This window comes from Bombina bombina, chromosome 5, assembly GCF_027579735.1.
Source record: "Bombina bombina isolate aBomBom1 chromosome 5, aBomBom1.pri, whole genome shotgun sequence".
Taxonomy (NCBI): domain Eukaryota; kingdom Metazoa; phylum Chordata; class Amphibia; order Anura; family Bombinatoridae; genus Bombina; species Bombina bombina.
The window spans coordinates 1,100,454,155-1,100,469,388 of record NC_069503.1 but is presented as its reverse complement, the minus strand read 5'-3'; the positions used below and the strand labels follow the sequence as shown (position 1 = coordinate 1,100,469,388).

At 38.7% G+C, this 15,234-nt stretch overlaps 1 protein-coding gene across 1 annotated transcript in view; it reads left to right on the top strand.

The window, feature by feature from the left end:
* COL22A1 (collagen type XXII alpha 1 chain) overlaps window positions 1-15,234 on the top strand; it is a 667,744-nt gene that overhangs the window by 530,500 nt on the left and 122,010 nt on the right. The window contains exons 44-47 of the mRNA XM_053715381.1: window positions 514-558; window positions 2,823-2,870; window positions 4,304-4,417; window positions 7,858-7,911. Of these exons, the coding sequence (XP_053571356.1) occupies window positions 514-558; window positions 2,823-2,870; window positions 4,304-4,417; window positions 7,858-7,911 (261 nt within the window). The remainder of the gene's footprint in view (window positions 1-513; window positions 559-2,822; window positions 2,871-4,303; window positions 4,418-7,857; window positions 7,912-15,234) is intronic.

The window sequence follows — 15,234 nt, the reverse complement described above, 5'->3', positions numbered from 1 at the left end:
GTTAAAAAAATAACGTATGTAGCTGTTTCTCTTATTTAAATCATTGTTATTTTTTTTTACATTTTTTTTAAAACTAATACCTATCTGAATAAATGGCTGTCACAATTTTTAGCACTTAGTTAGAAGTAACTCCTTTCTGTTCACAAAGAATGATTATAATTAAAGACAAAACACATTAAACTAGCTTTCTAGCAAGGGCTAAAAATAGATGTTCCCTGAATTGCCTTTTTATAATCTACAGTTTGACGTGCGGCTTTGACTAGAAACAAACTGCCGTCGCTAATTAGGGAGAGAGACAGTGCATTGAATATCCTCAATGATATGTTAGTTTAACAGGGAAATGACTTAAGGAAGTGGAATTTGATTTATTCCCCATGGTGCTATATTTTAAAACTAATACGGAAATCTCTGATTTGCATGTTAAATATACTATAAATTATTAATTTGTTGTGATCTTGACGCTACAGTATTAATGTATTTATTCCATTTTTTCTTTTACTTTTTGGTCTACAGGGTTTTGCTGGAACCCCAGGGGAACGAGGACCACCAGGAGAACCAGTATGTTTTGGTTTATATGCTTAACCTACCATATACATTTTCTGGTCTTTTAAATTCTTACATACCAAAAGGGATGCTAAACATTTAAAATTACTATATTGAAATATTACATTTTTTCCTCTTTGTTAGGTGGAGGGAATGGTCAACTGGGAAATAGGAATGGGAAAAAAGAGAGATGAATAAAAAAAACAGAACAGGGTTGATTAAGTGAACAATTTGGAAACATGCAGTTCTGTTTGACAAATAGGTGAAAGTAAGATACATGAATATAAATGACAAAATAGGAAGAATAAAAGGGATTAGTAAATTATAAAGTTAAAAGAGAGCAACAAAGTACGGCCCCTGGTACTTTATACTTGCGCCTGATTTCTCAGAATATAACAATGTTTGTTTCTCCATTATATGGTAATTTTACAGCACTTTAAGCAGAATTGTATGATGACTAAAAAGTCCTATGGGGAACAAATGTAGCTATGTAAAGCACTGTAGTAGCGCATTTGGCCATTATCTCAATTTACTTCTACTACTCAAAGATAGTTTATCAAATTGAAAACTAAAGTTTTAATTAAAGTTACAAAATGTTTCTCAACATCAATCAATTGCCTAAGAATTTTGACCATAGACTACACTGCCTTAGTTAGAAGTTTCATGAGTTTTGGTTCCTCCTAACTGTATGTCACCAATCTTTCCATGGTAAAAGATTCCAAGTTCACACAACTGTGCAAGTAATTTCAGGTGAAAACCACTTAACATTATTTATATTTTTATAATTCTAAAACATTTCATGTAAAGCGCTTTATCAGTTATCTCAAAATACTTCACATCCTAATTGTTTAATGTTCAAGGCTATCCTTTCTCATTGGCACTCATTGGCATAATTGTCATCGCTCTTTATGGTCCATAAGACGTTAATCATAGGCTGCTTGTCTAAGTCTTACAAAACATGATACAGCTTCTCAGCATAGGATACAGATAAAATAACTCAACAAATGATAAAACAGCTCACCACAGGCCTACAATGCCTCCAATCCAACATCAAGAAAAACTTGTGCATGTTTGAAAGACAGTACCAGGTCACACTGAGTTGTATAGTCTTCTTCCTCATGAATACCTTCAGCAAATCATTCTCATCATCTTGCAAAATAAAACTTCAAACTTAAAATTGATGAGAACAATAAACAATTTTGCTTCAAAATGGAGTCTATAAAGTTTTTTGGCAAAGATACCCATCTTGCATTGTTCTGATACTCTTGTTAGTTTTAATGTAAGCAAACACAAGCATAATTAGTTAGCCCATCAATTTTACTGACCCACACAGCTGACTCATGATGTGGACCTGTGCTCCTTTTGGAACAAAATTGGCCATTTACATCCCCTCTGATAGGATCCAGCATATATTCTTATTTTTCCCTATGTAGCTTTTCTGGGTAATGCAATTTGTCATACTGTTACCATAGGAAGTTTGTTTATATAGAAACATAAGAAAGCTTCAATCTATTTTACAAAAGTTAAATTAGATCAGTGACTATGTAAGCAAAAGTTTTTGATTGAAAACAATAACATTGTATTTTAGTTAAAGATGTAATTGTAAATTTTTGGCTTAGGAAATAACTATCATCATCTTATTGATCACACTACACCAGGAAATGACCGTATCTTGGCAGATGATCTAACCATGTTGTTTATTTGTTTACAACTGATTGATAATATGTATAATTTCCAGTGACAATCAATACAAAGCCTAGACTGATTAAAAAGAAACACAATATGAAGCCAGATTGATTGGAATGTTTTTTTTTTGTTAATTATATTGGTGTTTAGTTTTGGAGATAAGAAAAGAAGTTGATTGACATTTTATTGCTAATGAATATATTTTTTAAATGCTTTTAAATTATTTGGTTATTAAAGTGATGGTGAACTCTCCCCTTTTTAAAATCAATGTCATTGATATGTTAGATGGAGTTTAATTTATCAGTTGTAATGAAGTTGTGCTATAACTTACTTTTTAATATAGATATGAAATTCTAATTTTATATCTACTGTGTATTAAAAAGTGAGTTACAGCGCATCTTCATTACAACTGATAAATTAAACACCATCTAAAATATCACTAACATCTGATTTTATAAAAGGGAGAGTTTACCATCACTTTAACATTGTTATTATTTTACACTGTAAATAATTTTGCCTTTAATATACAATCCATGTAAATTGCAATTTCATAAAACATGTTACGTATTAGTAACATTTTATTTTTTCCGAAGGGGCCAGCATCAGTTATTTCTCCAGGAGACATAAATCTCCTTATTAAGGTAAGAATATTTGCATTTTTACCTAAATTAAAATAGCTCACAAATAATTAAGAAAACAATAAATTATTATTAGTACAAGTATTACATTTATAATAGACGTACACTCATATAATTCTCTACTATTCCACTGCTCTGATTGTATGGCATATTTAACAAAAACAATAGATGTGTGCTATCCTGAAGTTTCACATATTACTTGCATGGTGATTGAAAATATCTAAATTGCTATTAAATCATCCTATAAAACCACCACAAAGACATTAGTATAAGTATTTCACACACTTAAAAGATCATAGAGTGCCTTTATGAGTACCTCTGCAGTCTGATATACAAGTTTAGGCCATTTAAATGGATACAATAAAATATTTAGAAACCACTTAAATAAAGGTCTGTTATGTCTAGTTTTGTTTTTACATGAAAGTCACAAACATATATGTAATTATTTTGTATAAACTGCAGCTAGCAGAAAATCACAGTATTCACAATTATGCAAGGTAAACAAATATGTTGCTATATACTGGAACTTACAAATGAAACAATTTAATTAATCTAGTTTATCCCATACTCATGTTGACATATATTTCTAAAGAAACAATATTAATGCAAGTTATAAATACAGGTGTTTGCTTTCCTCATTCAAGACAGTTTTCTTCATGAATTTGACTGCCATTTTATGTCTTTTCACTTATATTATGAATTTTTCTTGGTTTGACATGCAAATTCTATCTCCTGCAACCCACAATGCTTTTCACGTTCAGTAATTTATATTAAAGGGACACAGGGATCAAAATTAAACTTTAATAATACAGGCAGAGTGTGCCATTAAAAAACTCTTGTTTACCACTTTCTCTTGATCTTCTTTTGTAGAAACTTAGATCCTGACTTAGTAATTTGCTAGAATGTTCTTTAAACAAAGTGTGGTTGGTTCATGGAATAAAATTCCATATGAGGTAATAAAGACAAACACTGGAGTCTGGAGAGGGGGTTTTAAAATATCTGGGATAAGCATAAGACGATATGGCAGCAGGGTTTGTAACAAAATTTCTGACACTGTTATACATATAGTGCTATAGACACACATGCACGCTCATGAGCCTACCTTAGTATGCTGTCATAGAAAAGAGCTAAGTTTTAACAAAGGGCACAAAGAGGTAAATTTGCTAATAAAAGAAATTTGATATTTTTTTTTTTTTTTAAATGTATTCTCTATCTGAATCATAAAAGTTGAATTTTGACTTCTGTGTACTTTGACAGATCCTCAAATCCAGGAGATATTAGCATTGCATTTGACCTTTTCAAACCTAAATCACTCCTCTATAAAGCCCCTGTAAATGATGTATAGTTCTCACATTGTCCCATATTAAAACCACCTGTCAGTATCAGTAGAATTGTGCATTTATCTATAACTGTTAACCCTTTATGTACCTCTACAGGATGTTTGCAGAGATTGCCCACCTGGTCCCCCTGGGCTGCCCGGAATGCCGGGTTTCAAAGGAGATAAAGGTCTTCGTGGTTCTGCAGGCAGAGATGGCATTGATGGGAAAAAGGTAGTGCTAAACAGACGTTCTATTACTCCCTAGGGTGTTATACCAGACCATTGTAGATCTGCATAGACTTGTTGCCTTCCAGTGACTACATAATATAATTGCTTTTAAGTAAATTCTGTGTTATACTTTTCCAGAAAAAAATATGTATTCATTTATTAGTGCTGCAGTACACAAGGGAAATGTTTCAATGTTGTACATAATGCAAAAATATATTTTGTTTACTTTAGTGTGTTCCTTAATTTGTGTTAAAACACCAAAGACAAGTTGTGTCCTGCTCTTCTTAGAAGCCTGAAAATATGTGTTCCCATGAGTATGGTTGTAATGCCTGTGCCACTCTGGAGCTTATATGGCAATAATGATGGGAACATGCTGTTGTGGACAGTGGACAGCTCCAGAGGCAGCTGTGCCATTTGCCATTTTCATTCTAAAGGCATAACAGGAGTTCTCCCTTAAAGCTCCTCCCTGCCAACTGTTTAACAAACCCCTTTAGTTGTATGGAATGTTGTGTCCATTCAATTCAGATAATACATGTGTCATTCTATAAACAAATTAAGCTATCAAGCTGTACTCCTGTGTACATTACAGGTATGTATATACAGGTGCATATGCAGTGCTGCTGGTAGTATAGACTAACACTAACCTTACTGACACATAGCTAGATGTCAACCTCCTTTGCTCCTGCTGGTTATTCACCAAAAGGCATTTGTAGGTGTTATTTTCTGTAATATGACTTGTAATATTTTATAAACAAATTCATCTCATTGGCAATCCACTGTATTTCCATATATATGCTACATTCTGATGATACAGAAAATATACATTTTTGTTAATCATGTTAAATGTCCATTACCATAAACACAAAATATTACTAAACAAGCCACAGTTAATTATCATAGGGCTAGATTACAAGTGGAACGCTAAATTATTGCGCTCCCGCAAATAGGCAAATTTGCCCATTAGCGGGAGCGCAATAATTAACTAGCTATTACAAGCGGTTGGTTATCACTACCACGAGCTTTCGATATCATTTAGCCCTCCGAAAATTAACCAGTGATTAGATCTCTGGTTAATTTTTTAAAATTGCCCCAAATGCCTTCAAATAAGGGGACATATTAGTTTTTAATTAAAAAAATGTAGACATTTTTTGGGGTCTAAAGATGGTGGGAGGAGGTAAATATTTTTTGTAAATATTTTATTATATCTTTTCATGTGACAACACTGAAGAAATGACAATTTGCTACAATGTAAAGTAGTGAGTGTACAGCCTTTATAACAGTGTAAATTTGCTGTCCCCTCAAAATAACTCAACACACAGCCATTAATGTCTAAACCATTGGCAACAAAAGTGAGTACACCCCTAAGTGGAATTGACCAAATGGTCAATATTTTGTGTGGCCACCATTATTTTCCAGCACTGCCTTAACACTCTTGGGCATGGAGTTCACCAGAGCTCCACAGGTTGCCACTGGAGTCCTCTTCCACTCCTCCATGATGATATCATGGAGATGGTGGATGTTAGAGACCTTGTTTTCCCCCACCTTCCATTTGAGGATGCTCCATAGATGCTCAATAGGGTTTAGGTCCGGAGACATGCTTGGCCAGTCCATTACCTTTACCCTCAGCTTCTTTAGCAAGGCAGTGGTCATCTTGTAGGCGTGTTTTTGGTCATTATCATGTTAGAATGCTGCCGTGTGGCCCAGTCTCAGAAGGGAGGGGATCATCCTCTGCTTCAGTATGTCACAGTACATGTTGGCATTCATGGTTCCCTCAATGAACTGTAGCTCCCCAGTGCCAGCAGCACTCATGCAGGCCCAGACCATGACACTCCCACCACCATGCTTGATTGTAGGCAAGACACACTTGTCTTTGTATTCCTCACTTGGTTGCTGCCACACACACTTGACACCATCTGAATCAAATATGTTTATCTTGGTCTCATCAGACCACAGGACATGGTTCCAGTAATCCACGTCCTTAGTCTGTTTTTCTTCAGCAAACTGTTTGCGGGCTTTCTTGTGCATCATCTTTAAAAGAGGCTTCCTTCTTGGACGACAACCATGAAGACCAATTTGATGCAGTGTGCGGCGTATGGTCTGAGCACTGACAGGCTGACCCCCCCACCTCTTTAACCTCTGCAGCAATGCTGGCAGCACTCATATGTATACTTTCCAAAGACAACCTCTGTATATGACGCTGAGCAAGTGCACTCAACTTCTTTGGTCGACCATGACGAGGCCTATTCTGAGTGGAACCTGTCCTGTGAAACCACTATATGGTCTTGCCCAACCTGCTGCAGCTCAGTTTCAGGATATTGGCAATCTTCTTATAGCTTAGGCCATCTTTATGTAGAGCAACAATTCTTTTTTTCAGATCCTCAGAGAGTTCTTTGCCATGCGGTGCCATCTTGAACTTCCAGTGACCAGTATGAGAGAGTGTGAGAGAGATAACACCAAATTTAACACACCTGATCCCCATTCACACCTGAGACCTTGTAACACTAACGAGTCACATGACACCAGGGAGGGAAAATATAAAGTAGTACACTCACTACTTTACATTGTAGCAAAGTGTAATTTCTTCAATGTTATTACATGAAAAGATATAATAAAATATTTTCAAAAATGTGAGGGGTTACTCACTTTTGTGAGATACTGTATATTTGTAAATCTTTAGGTTAATAAGCACTCTCACCAAACTGGTCAGGTAGGCACCAGGGTGCAAAAATAGGAATAATAGACTAGCAAGAAATAAGCACTCTCTGGTTTTGTAAAACAAATAGCATATTTAACCAGCATGACGTTTCAAGGTATTCAAAGTCGTCTGAGGAAGGGGTGAATACCTCGAAACGTCACGCTAGTTAGATATACTATTTGTTTTACAAAACCAGAGAGTGCTTATTTCTTGCTAGTATATATATATATATATATATATATATATATATATATATATATATATATATATAAAAATGCTGCCCATCGCTGCCCTACATATCTCCTTCGCTGTGCGAGGATCTGATGCCATCTGTGACGACATTAGAACAGGGTTCCCATAGGAGCCTATTGAGTACAATGCTTCCTAGCAATGTGCACGTGAGCTCACATTCGCATTGCAATTAACTTGTAATACCAGTGCACATTATCATGGCTGGTATTACAAAGTGGAGCGCTAATATCGCATTCTCCACTTGTAATATGGCCCATAGATGGGTTAACCACTTTACTGCTAGAGGACATAAAAATTGTTGAGGATCTCTTATAAATACTGTGTATGTCTTTCCTTACACTAAATTGTAAATAGATCTTAATTGGTTATAAAAGATATGTAACATGGCTTTGTTAATAGAGTTTGCTTTGTAAAAAACACAAAAGTCTATACAGTGAACTTAAAAAATCAAAATAGTTTACTAAAAGATTTTTTTTTTCTTATTTTGTAAATTACAGGGGGAAGCAGGTGCCATAGGCCCTCCCGGTCCTACAGGTCTGGATGGAATTAAGGTCAGTCATTATGGAAAAACAAAAGCAGAGTTTCTATTGGGGACATTATGATTTTTGGCTAGCTTCGTCAACCATCTCACAGTTTGCAACGTAGTCCGCTTTTTGTTTTTGTGCTCGCCAGACAGAAAGTGGTTTTCTTATTTCAGCTTTTTGTATGTGGCCCTTCATAGGCTCAAATTTTTAAAGTACATTTAAAACAAGCAAAACACATACACATTAAATAAAGTATTTTATTTTCATGATTCAGATAGAGCAGCAGTTTTTAACAACTTTCCAATTTATTTCTATTTCAAATGTTCTTGCTATCCTTTGGTGAAAAAAGCTCAGAAACGTGCACGTGTCTGGAGCACTATACGGGAGCAGTTTTGAAAGAATGATATACATTTGCAAGAGCACTAGATTACAGCAATATTTCTTGCTATGTAGCGCTTCAGACCCCAAACTAGCTATCTCTTCAACAAAGAATATCATGGGAACTAAACAAATTTGATAATAGAAGTAAATTGGCAACTTTTAAAAAAATTGTATGATCTGTCCCAAAAGAAAATTTTACAATTCCATGTCTCTTTAAGAATCTTTTCAGCTCAATCACACACACAATCACAATAACATTTTTTTTTGCTATTTCCTGCACCAGGGACAGAAAAAAATTATATATTTTTAACATGCGGCCAAAAAAGTTCTTGGTGATCACAATCCATTTTCAAGAGACTTTTCTACACCTTTTTTCGAGACCACTTAAAGGGACAGTCTACACTTTAGTCATCTTAAAGTCTTACCTTAGATTAAGCTGCAAATAGCCCCCTGCACCCCTTTCTACGTATATTATGCAGCAGGAACAGTAAAAATGTCATTTTAAAATTAATATTGTTTCTGGCCAGTTTAAAATGGCTGCCAAGCTCCACATGTCACGCCGCTCCTTGCGCCGCTCTGGCTATTGCCAGGGACACGGCGGTTGCTGTGAGCTTGCGGCGATGATGAAATTGCAGCTCGCCTATTCCCCTCTCAAGCCAGATCCTTTGAACTCCTCCTTGGCATGAATCGACGCCTATGTAAGTACCTGCATAACTTACATTCACTTCCCAAGTATAGGTGTTACTGTGTGTGCTCCTAGGTACTTTATTTCTTGAATTTCTGAACTCTGGCTGTCTGACTACTCTGCCTGTTTAACCCTTGAATTGCCAGATTGCCTTATCATTGCTGAACTCTGCCTGTCTGACTACTCTGCCTGTTTAACCCTTGAATTGCTGGATTGCCTTGTTATTGATGAACTCTGCCTGTCTGACTGCTTTGCCTGTTTAACCCTTGAATTGCTGGATTGCCTTATCATTGCTGAACTCTGCCTGTCTGACTACTCTGCCTGGTCTACCCCTGAACTGCTAAATTGCTGGATAGCCTTTTGTTGCTGAACTCTACCTGTTCCTTACCCTTCTATTGGTTTACCCCTGAACTGCTATTCTGCTGGATTGCCTTTCTGTTGCCAAACTCTGTCTGTCCATGACTATTCTCTGCCTTAATCTTATTGCCGTGAAGGACTACCCTATCTACTGTGAGTACTGCCTACCTCATTTCATACAGTCACTTTGTTCTGTGATATTTCCTTATCCTTCCACTTGATGCTGGGATAAGAAGACTACTGACCAAGTTTAGTCTGATAGGGAAATATCACACAGACATTACATTATACTTGGGCCATGGACCTAAATGAGGTAGTAAGAGCAGTCTCTCTTCAGGGACAGACCCTGGGAACCCACGCCATACACTTGCAGAATGTGAATTCTAAAATTGAGGCTATATCATTTATGCTCTCCTGTATGCAGAAAAGAACACTGTTTCTGTTGTTACACAGCCGGGCCCTGCTGCTAGTGCTGCAACTCCCCCCCCCCCCCCTGTTATTGGAAGTATACCCCGGATACCATTGCCTGGCAAGTACGATGGTACTACCTACTATAGGGGTTTTCTCAACCAGTGCAGACTATACTTCCACAATGATCCTCACACCTTCCAGTCTCATCAGTCAAAGGTCACTTTTATAATTTCTTTATTAAAATACAAGGCACTAGCCTTGGTCTTTCCCTTTTGGAACAGAGTGCTTAACTCCTGAATGATGCTGATGCCTTCATTTCTGCATTATCTTCCGTATTTGGCACCCAAGTACTCTTTCTTGGATCTCCACCAGAGCAACAGATCTGTGGCACAATACGCCATTGAGTTTCGCACCTTGGCACATGAGACCAGTTGGAATGGCAGTGCTCTCAAATCGGCCTTCAGGAGAGGCCTTCATGAGTGTTTCAAGGGCGAGCTCAGTTATTGTGATGTTCCATCTTCCTTGGATGACTTCATAACACTTTGTCTCAGTCTGGATTCTTGCTTTCAGGAGAGACAAACTGAGAGAGAGAGAACACGCAGAATCCTTCCCTCTCGTCCGCTACTCGTCTAGTCTCTAGACTATCCTCTACCCCTTCAGCACCACTAGTTACCTCTGAAGAGGAACCCATGGATCTTTCTTCCCTCAAGCCCTCTGAATCTGAAAGACAGAGAAGAAGGAGATTGAGACTGTGTTTCTATTGTGGTTCTAATTCACACCAACTCAATAATTGTGATACACTGCTGGAAAAGCCAATGCTTAGAGGATAACAGTGGGGTACCTCTACGTGTGGCCACTACTAAATCCCCTCACTCTTCTCGGATCCTGGTACCTGTTACCCTTACCTTTCTTCAGAATTCTGTCCACACTCAAGCATTTTTTGATTCAGGGGCAGCTGGAAATTTTCTGGATCACTGTTTCATGATTAATGCAGGGTTGCCTCTTCTTCAGTAAAAACAATGTCTTAAAATAACTACGCTGGATGGCAGATTTAATCCATTTTGAATAAGCACCCCTAACCATGACTGAGAGTCCTGCATACCGAACAATTACAGTTTAATGTCATTCATTCTAATGCACAATCAGTTATCCTTGGTCTTCCTTGGCTACGTATTCACAATCCTCAGTTCAACTGGACTGAGAGACAGTTGGCCTCTGGGGTAAATCCTGTTTTCACTCCTGCCTGGCTAAGGTTACTCCCCTGCATCATGTCCCTTCAGACCCCTTCTAGTCTTCCCTCAGTATATGCAGAATTTACAGATGTTTTTAAAAAGAAAGCAGCTGATGTGTTGCCAACCCACCTCACTGTCCTTACAACTGCAAAATTGACCTGTTTCCTGGAGCCACACTTCCTAAAGGGAGGACTTATCCGCTCTCCAAAGGTGAAACCAAGGCCATAGAGGAATACATCCAAGAAAACCTAGATAAAGGCTTTATTCACCCTTGCTCCTCTCCTGCCGGGCTTGTTTCTTTTTTGTCAGTAAAAATGATGATGGTCTCAGACCCCGTATCGATTACAGAGCCCTAAACAACATTACTATCAAGAATCGTTATACTATTCCTTTGATCACTGAACTATATGATTCGCTCCAAAATGCTCACTACTTTACGTGGACCTTCGTGGGGCATAGAATCTCATTCGTATCTTCCCGGGACATGAATGGAAGACTGCCTTCAGCATGAGATCAGGGCATTACGAATACTTTGTAATGCCTTTTGGGTTGTGTAATGCCCCTGATGTCTTCCAAGCATTTGTCAATGATGTCTTCTGTGACCTCCTTAATTGCACTGTCATCGTCTATTTGGATGACATCCTCATTTTCTCCTCCACCCTTGAGGAGCATCACAAGCATGTAAAACAGATACTTCTTCACCTCAGAAACAATTCTCTGGGAGCCAAACTGGAGAAATGTGAGTTTGATCAAGTTCAGATCCAGTTCCTTCGCTATGTCACCTCGAAGGAGGGTTTTGCCATGGATCCTAGAAAGCTAACCGCACTTCTGGAATGGCCTCAACCCACCTCATTAAATGAACTATAAAGATTCTTGGGGTTCTCCAACTATTATCGCAAGTTCATATAGAACTTCTCCCAAATCATTGCTCCACTCGCTGAGCTGGCTAAACGAAACAGAGACTTCAAGAATTGGCCTCCTATAGCTGTGGGTGCTTTCTCTCGTCTGAAAAAAAGTATTTTGTTCTGCTCTTGTGCTCCGCCATCCTGATCCTGACCTGTAATTCACTTTAGAGGTTGATGCCTCTGATATAGGAGCTGGTGCAGTCTTAACCCAAAGGGACCCTTTAACCTCCAAGTTGCACCCGGTAGCCTTTTTCTCCAAACGTTTCACTCCTGCAGAAAGGAGTTACGATGTGGGCAATCCTGAACTCTTAGCCATTAAGATGGCCCTGACTGAATGGCATCATTGGCTTGAGGGTACCTCCAACCCCATTCAGATTTTCACTGATCACAAGAATCTGACGTACCTAGAGACTGCTCATTTTCTCGTTTTAATTTTATAGTCTCTTACCTTCCTGGGACCAAGAATTAAAAGGCTGATGCCCTTTCCCGTCAGTTTCCTCAGTTTAGTGATGCTTCTGAAACTCCTATCGAACATATCATACCCCCCTCCTGTGTGGTTGCTCAGCTCAACCCCTCTCTTCTTCAAAGACTGCAACGAGCCCAGTCAAGAAAACCTTCTAAAGCCCCTGTGGCTCCTGAGATCCTTTATGTTCCACCAAACCTTTGCTCTCCTGTATTATCCTGGGCTCATCATGACAGCAAGCTTTCAGGTCATCCTGGTTTGACAAGAACCTTTAAACTCCTTTCCCAACATGTGTGGTGGCCTACCATGAAGTCAGACTCTCAGGATGTCAAAGCTTGACCTTCCTCCTTCTGACCATCATACAGTCATATGGGTGGTGGTGGATCAGTTCTCCAAACTTGCTCATTTTGTACCTTTAACAATGTTACCTACAGCCCAAGAATTGTCCACTGTTTTTCTGTTACACATGGTACGACTACATGGTATACCCATAAATATCATCTCTGTCAGAGGGCCTCAATTTTTTTTCTACCTTTTTCAGAAGCTTTTGCAAATTGCTTGGAACCACTGTTTCTTTGTCCTCAGGTTATTACTCCTAGACTAATGGGCAGACAGAGATAACCAATCAGGATCTTGAAGCTTATCTCAGTGCATATGTTAATTCTCAGCATACTAATTGGTCTGGGTTGTTACCCCTAGCTAAACTGGCAAGGAACACTCATTGGCATTCTTCTCTATGAAGCTCTCCCTTCCAGGCCACAGCTGGTTATCAACCTCGTGTTTTTCCTCTTTCTACTCAATCCACAGTAGTTCCTGCTGCAGAACGTCGCTTCATTGACCTCACTACCCATTGGCAACGAATATGCTCTCAGTTACACTCAACCACCTCTAGATATAAGAGGTTTCCCGATCATCATCGAGCCAGTATTTGTGCCTTTGTTGCAGGTGATCATGTCTGAGTCTCTACCCAACACATGCACTTACGTCAACCTTGACACAAATTGGGACCTCGGTATATTAGTCCTTATAAAGTTCTCCTGTTGCCTACAGAGTGGCCTGGCCGAAGACCTTGCACATTCACCAAGTCTTTCACATCTCCTTGCTCAAACCCGAAGTGACAAGTAGGTATACTCGACTCAGATGTCCTCCTCCACTCCTGATTTATGGCGAACCAGAGTATGAGGTTGCCAAAATCCTGGATTCCAGAATCAGGCACAGACAGCTCCAATACCTCATACACTGGAAGGGATATTCTGTGGCGGAGCGTTCCTGGGTTCATGCCCATAATGTGCATGCTCCATCTTTGGTCTCCAAGTTCCATGCTGCTCACTCTTTGAAGCCGACTCTGGTTCCCGGAGGGAACCCTTGAGTGGAGGGCTATGTCACGCCGCTCCTTGCACCTCTCTGGCTGTTGCCAGGGATGCAGCGATTGCTGTGAGCTTGTGGCAATGACGTAATTGCCGCGCATGTATTCCCCTCTCAAGCCGGATCCTTTGAACTCCTCTTTGGTATGAATCGGCGCCTATGTAAGTATCTGCATAACTTACATTCACTGCCCAAGTATAGGTGTTACTGTGTGTGCTCCTAGGTGCTTTATTTCTTGAATTGCTGAACTCTGCCTGTTTAACACTGGAATTGACAGATTGCCTTATCATTGCTGAACTCTGCCTGTCTGACTACTCTACCTGTTTAACCCTTGAATTGCTCGATTGCCTTATTATTGCTGATTTATGCCTGTCTGACTACTCTGCCTGTTTAAGCCTTGAATTGCTGGATTGCTTTTTCATTGCTGAACTCTGCCTGTTTTACTACTCTGCCTGGTTTACCCCTGAACTGCTAAACTGCTGGATTACCTTTTGTTGCTGACCTTTGCCTGTTTCTGACCATTCTATTGGTTTACCCCTGAACTGCTTTTCTGCTGGATTGCCTTTCTGTTGCCGAACTTTGCCTGTCTCTGACCATTCTCTGCCTTGATCTTATTGCTGTGAAGGACTACCCTGTCTACCATGAGTACTGTCTACCTAATTTCTTACACTCACTTTGTTCAGGGATATTTACTTATCCTTCCGCTTGACACCAGGATAAGAAGACTACTGGCCAAGTTTTGTCTGATAGGGAAATATCCCACGAGCATTACACCACCCACTGATGACATCCCGATCTGGGCTACATATTCTTCCAATCACAAAAGGCTTACTAGCTGGATTTAACAGACTGTCATTGCTATTCAGCAGAGTGCATAGTTGCAGCCCAGATCCTGATGTCATTGGTGGGTGGAGTTTGGCAGCCATTTCACTGGCCAGAAACAATATTCATTTTAAAATAACTTTTTTTTTACCATTCCTGCTGCATGATATAGAAACAGGTGCAGAAGACTATTTGTAGCTTAATCTAAGGTAAGACTTTAAGATGACTAAGGTGTAGACTGTCCCTTTAAAGTGATGGTAAACTTTATGGTACAAGCTTAAAATTTAAACTATGTTCTTTTTTATTGCAATGTTCATTCATCAACACTTAGTAATTTTGTGCCATAGCAAAGATTTATTTTGATATAAAAAGTTACTTTTATTGAGTGCATTTTTGTTTTACTAAATGGGGCATCCAATCATATTGTGTGCCGCATTCTGGTGCCGTATTTTTTAAAATATTCTAAGGCTTTTTGTGAACATATTATTATATTGCATATGTGCAAAACAGTCTGAAATAGCCACAGGGTTTACCATTTCAGAACAGTTAAAATCCAGTATAGGAAGTCCTTCTAATAGAAACCCGTAGTCTTGTTTTTGTTTTCAGATCAAGCCATACCAGAAATGGTGCCACTGCCTTTACAATCAATTAATGCAAATAAAATCATTACTTTTAAAATATTAAGTGACACTATAGTCATTGAGCTATCAGGCCCAGTATGCCCATCAT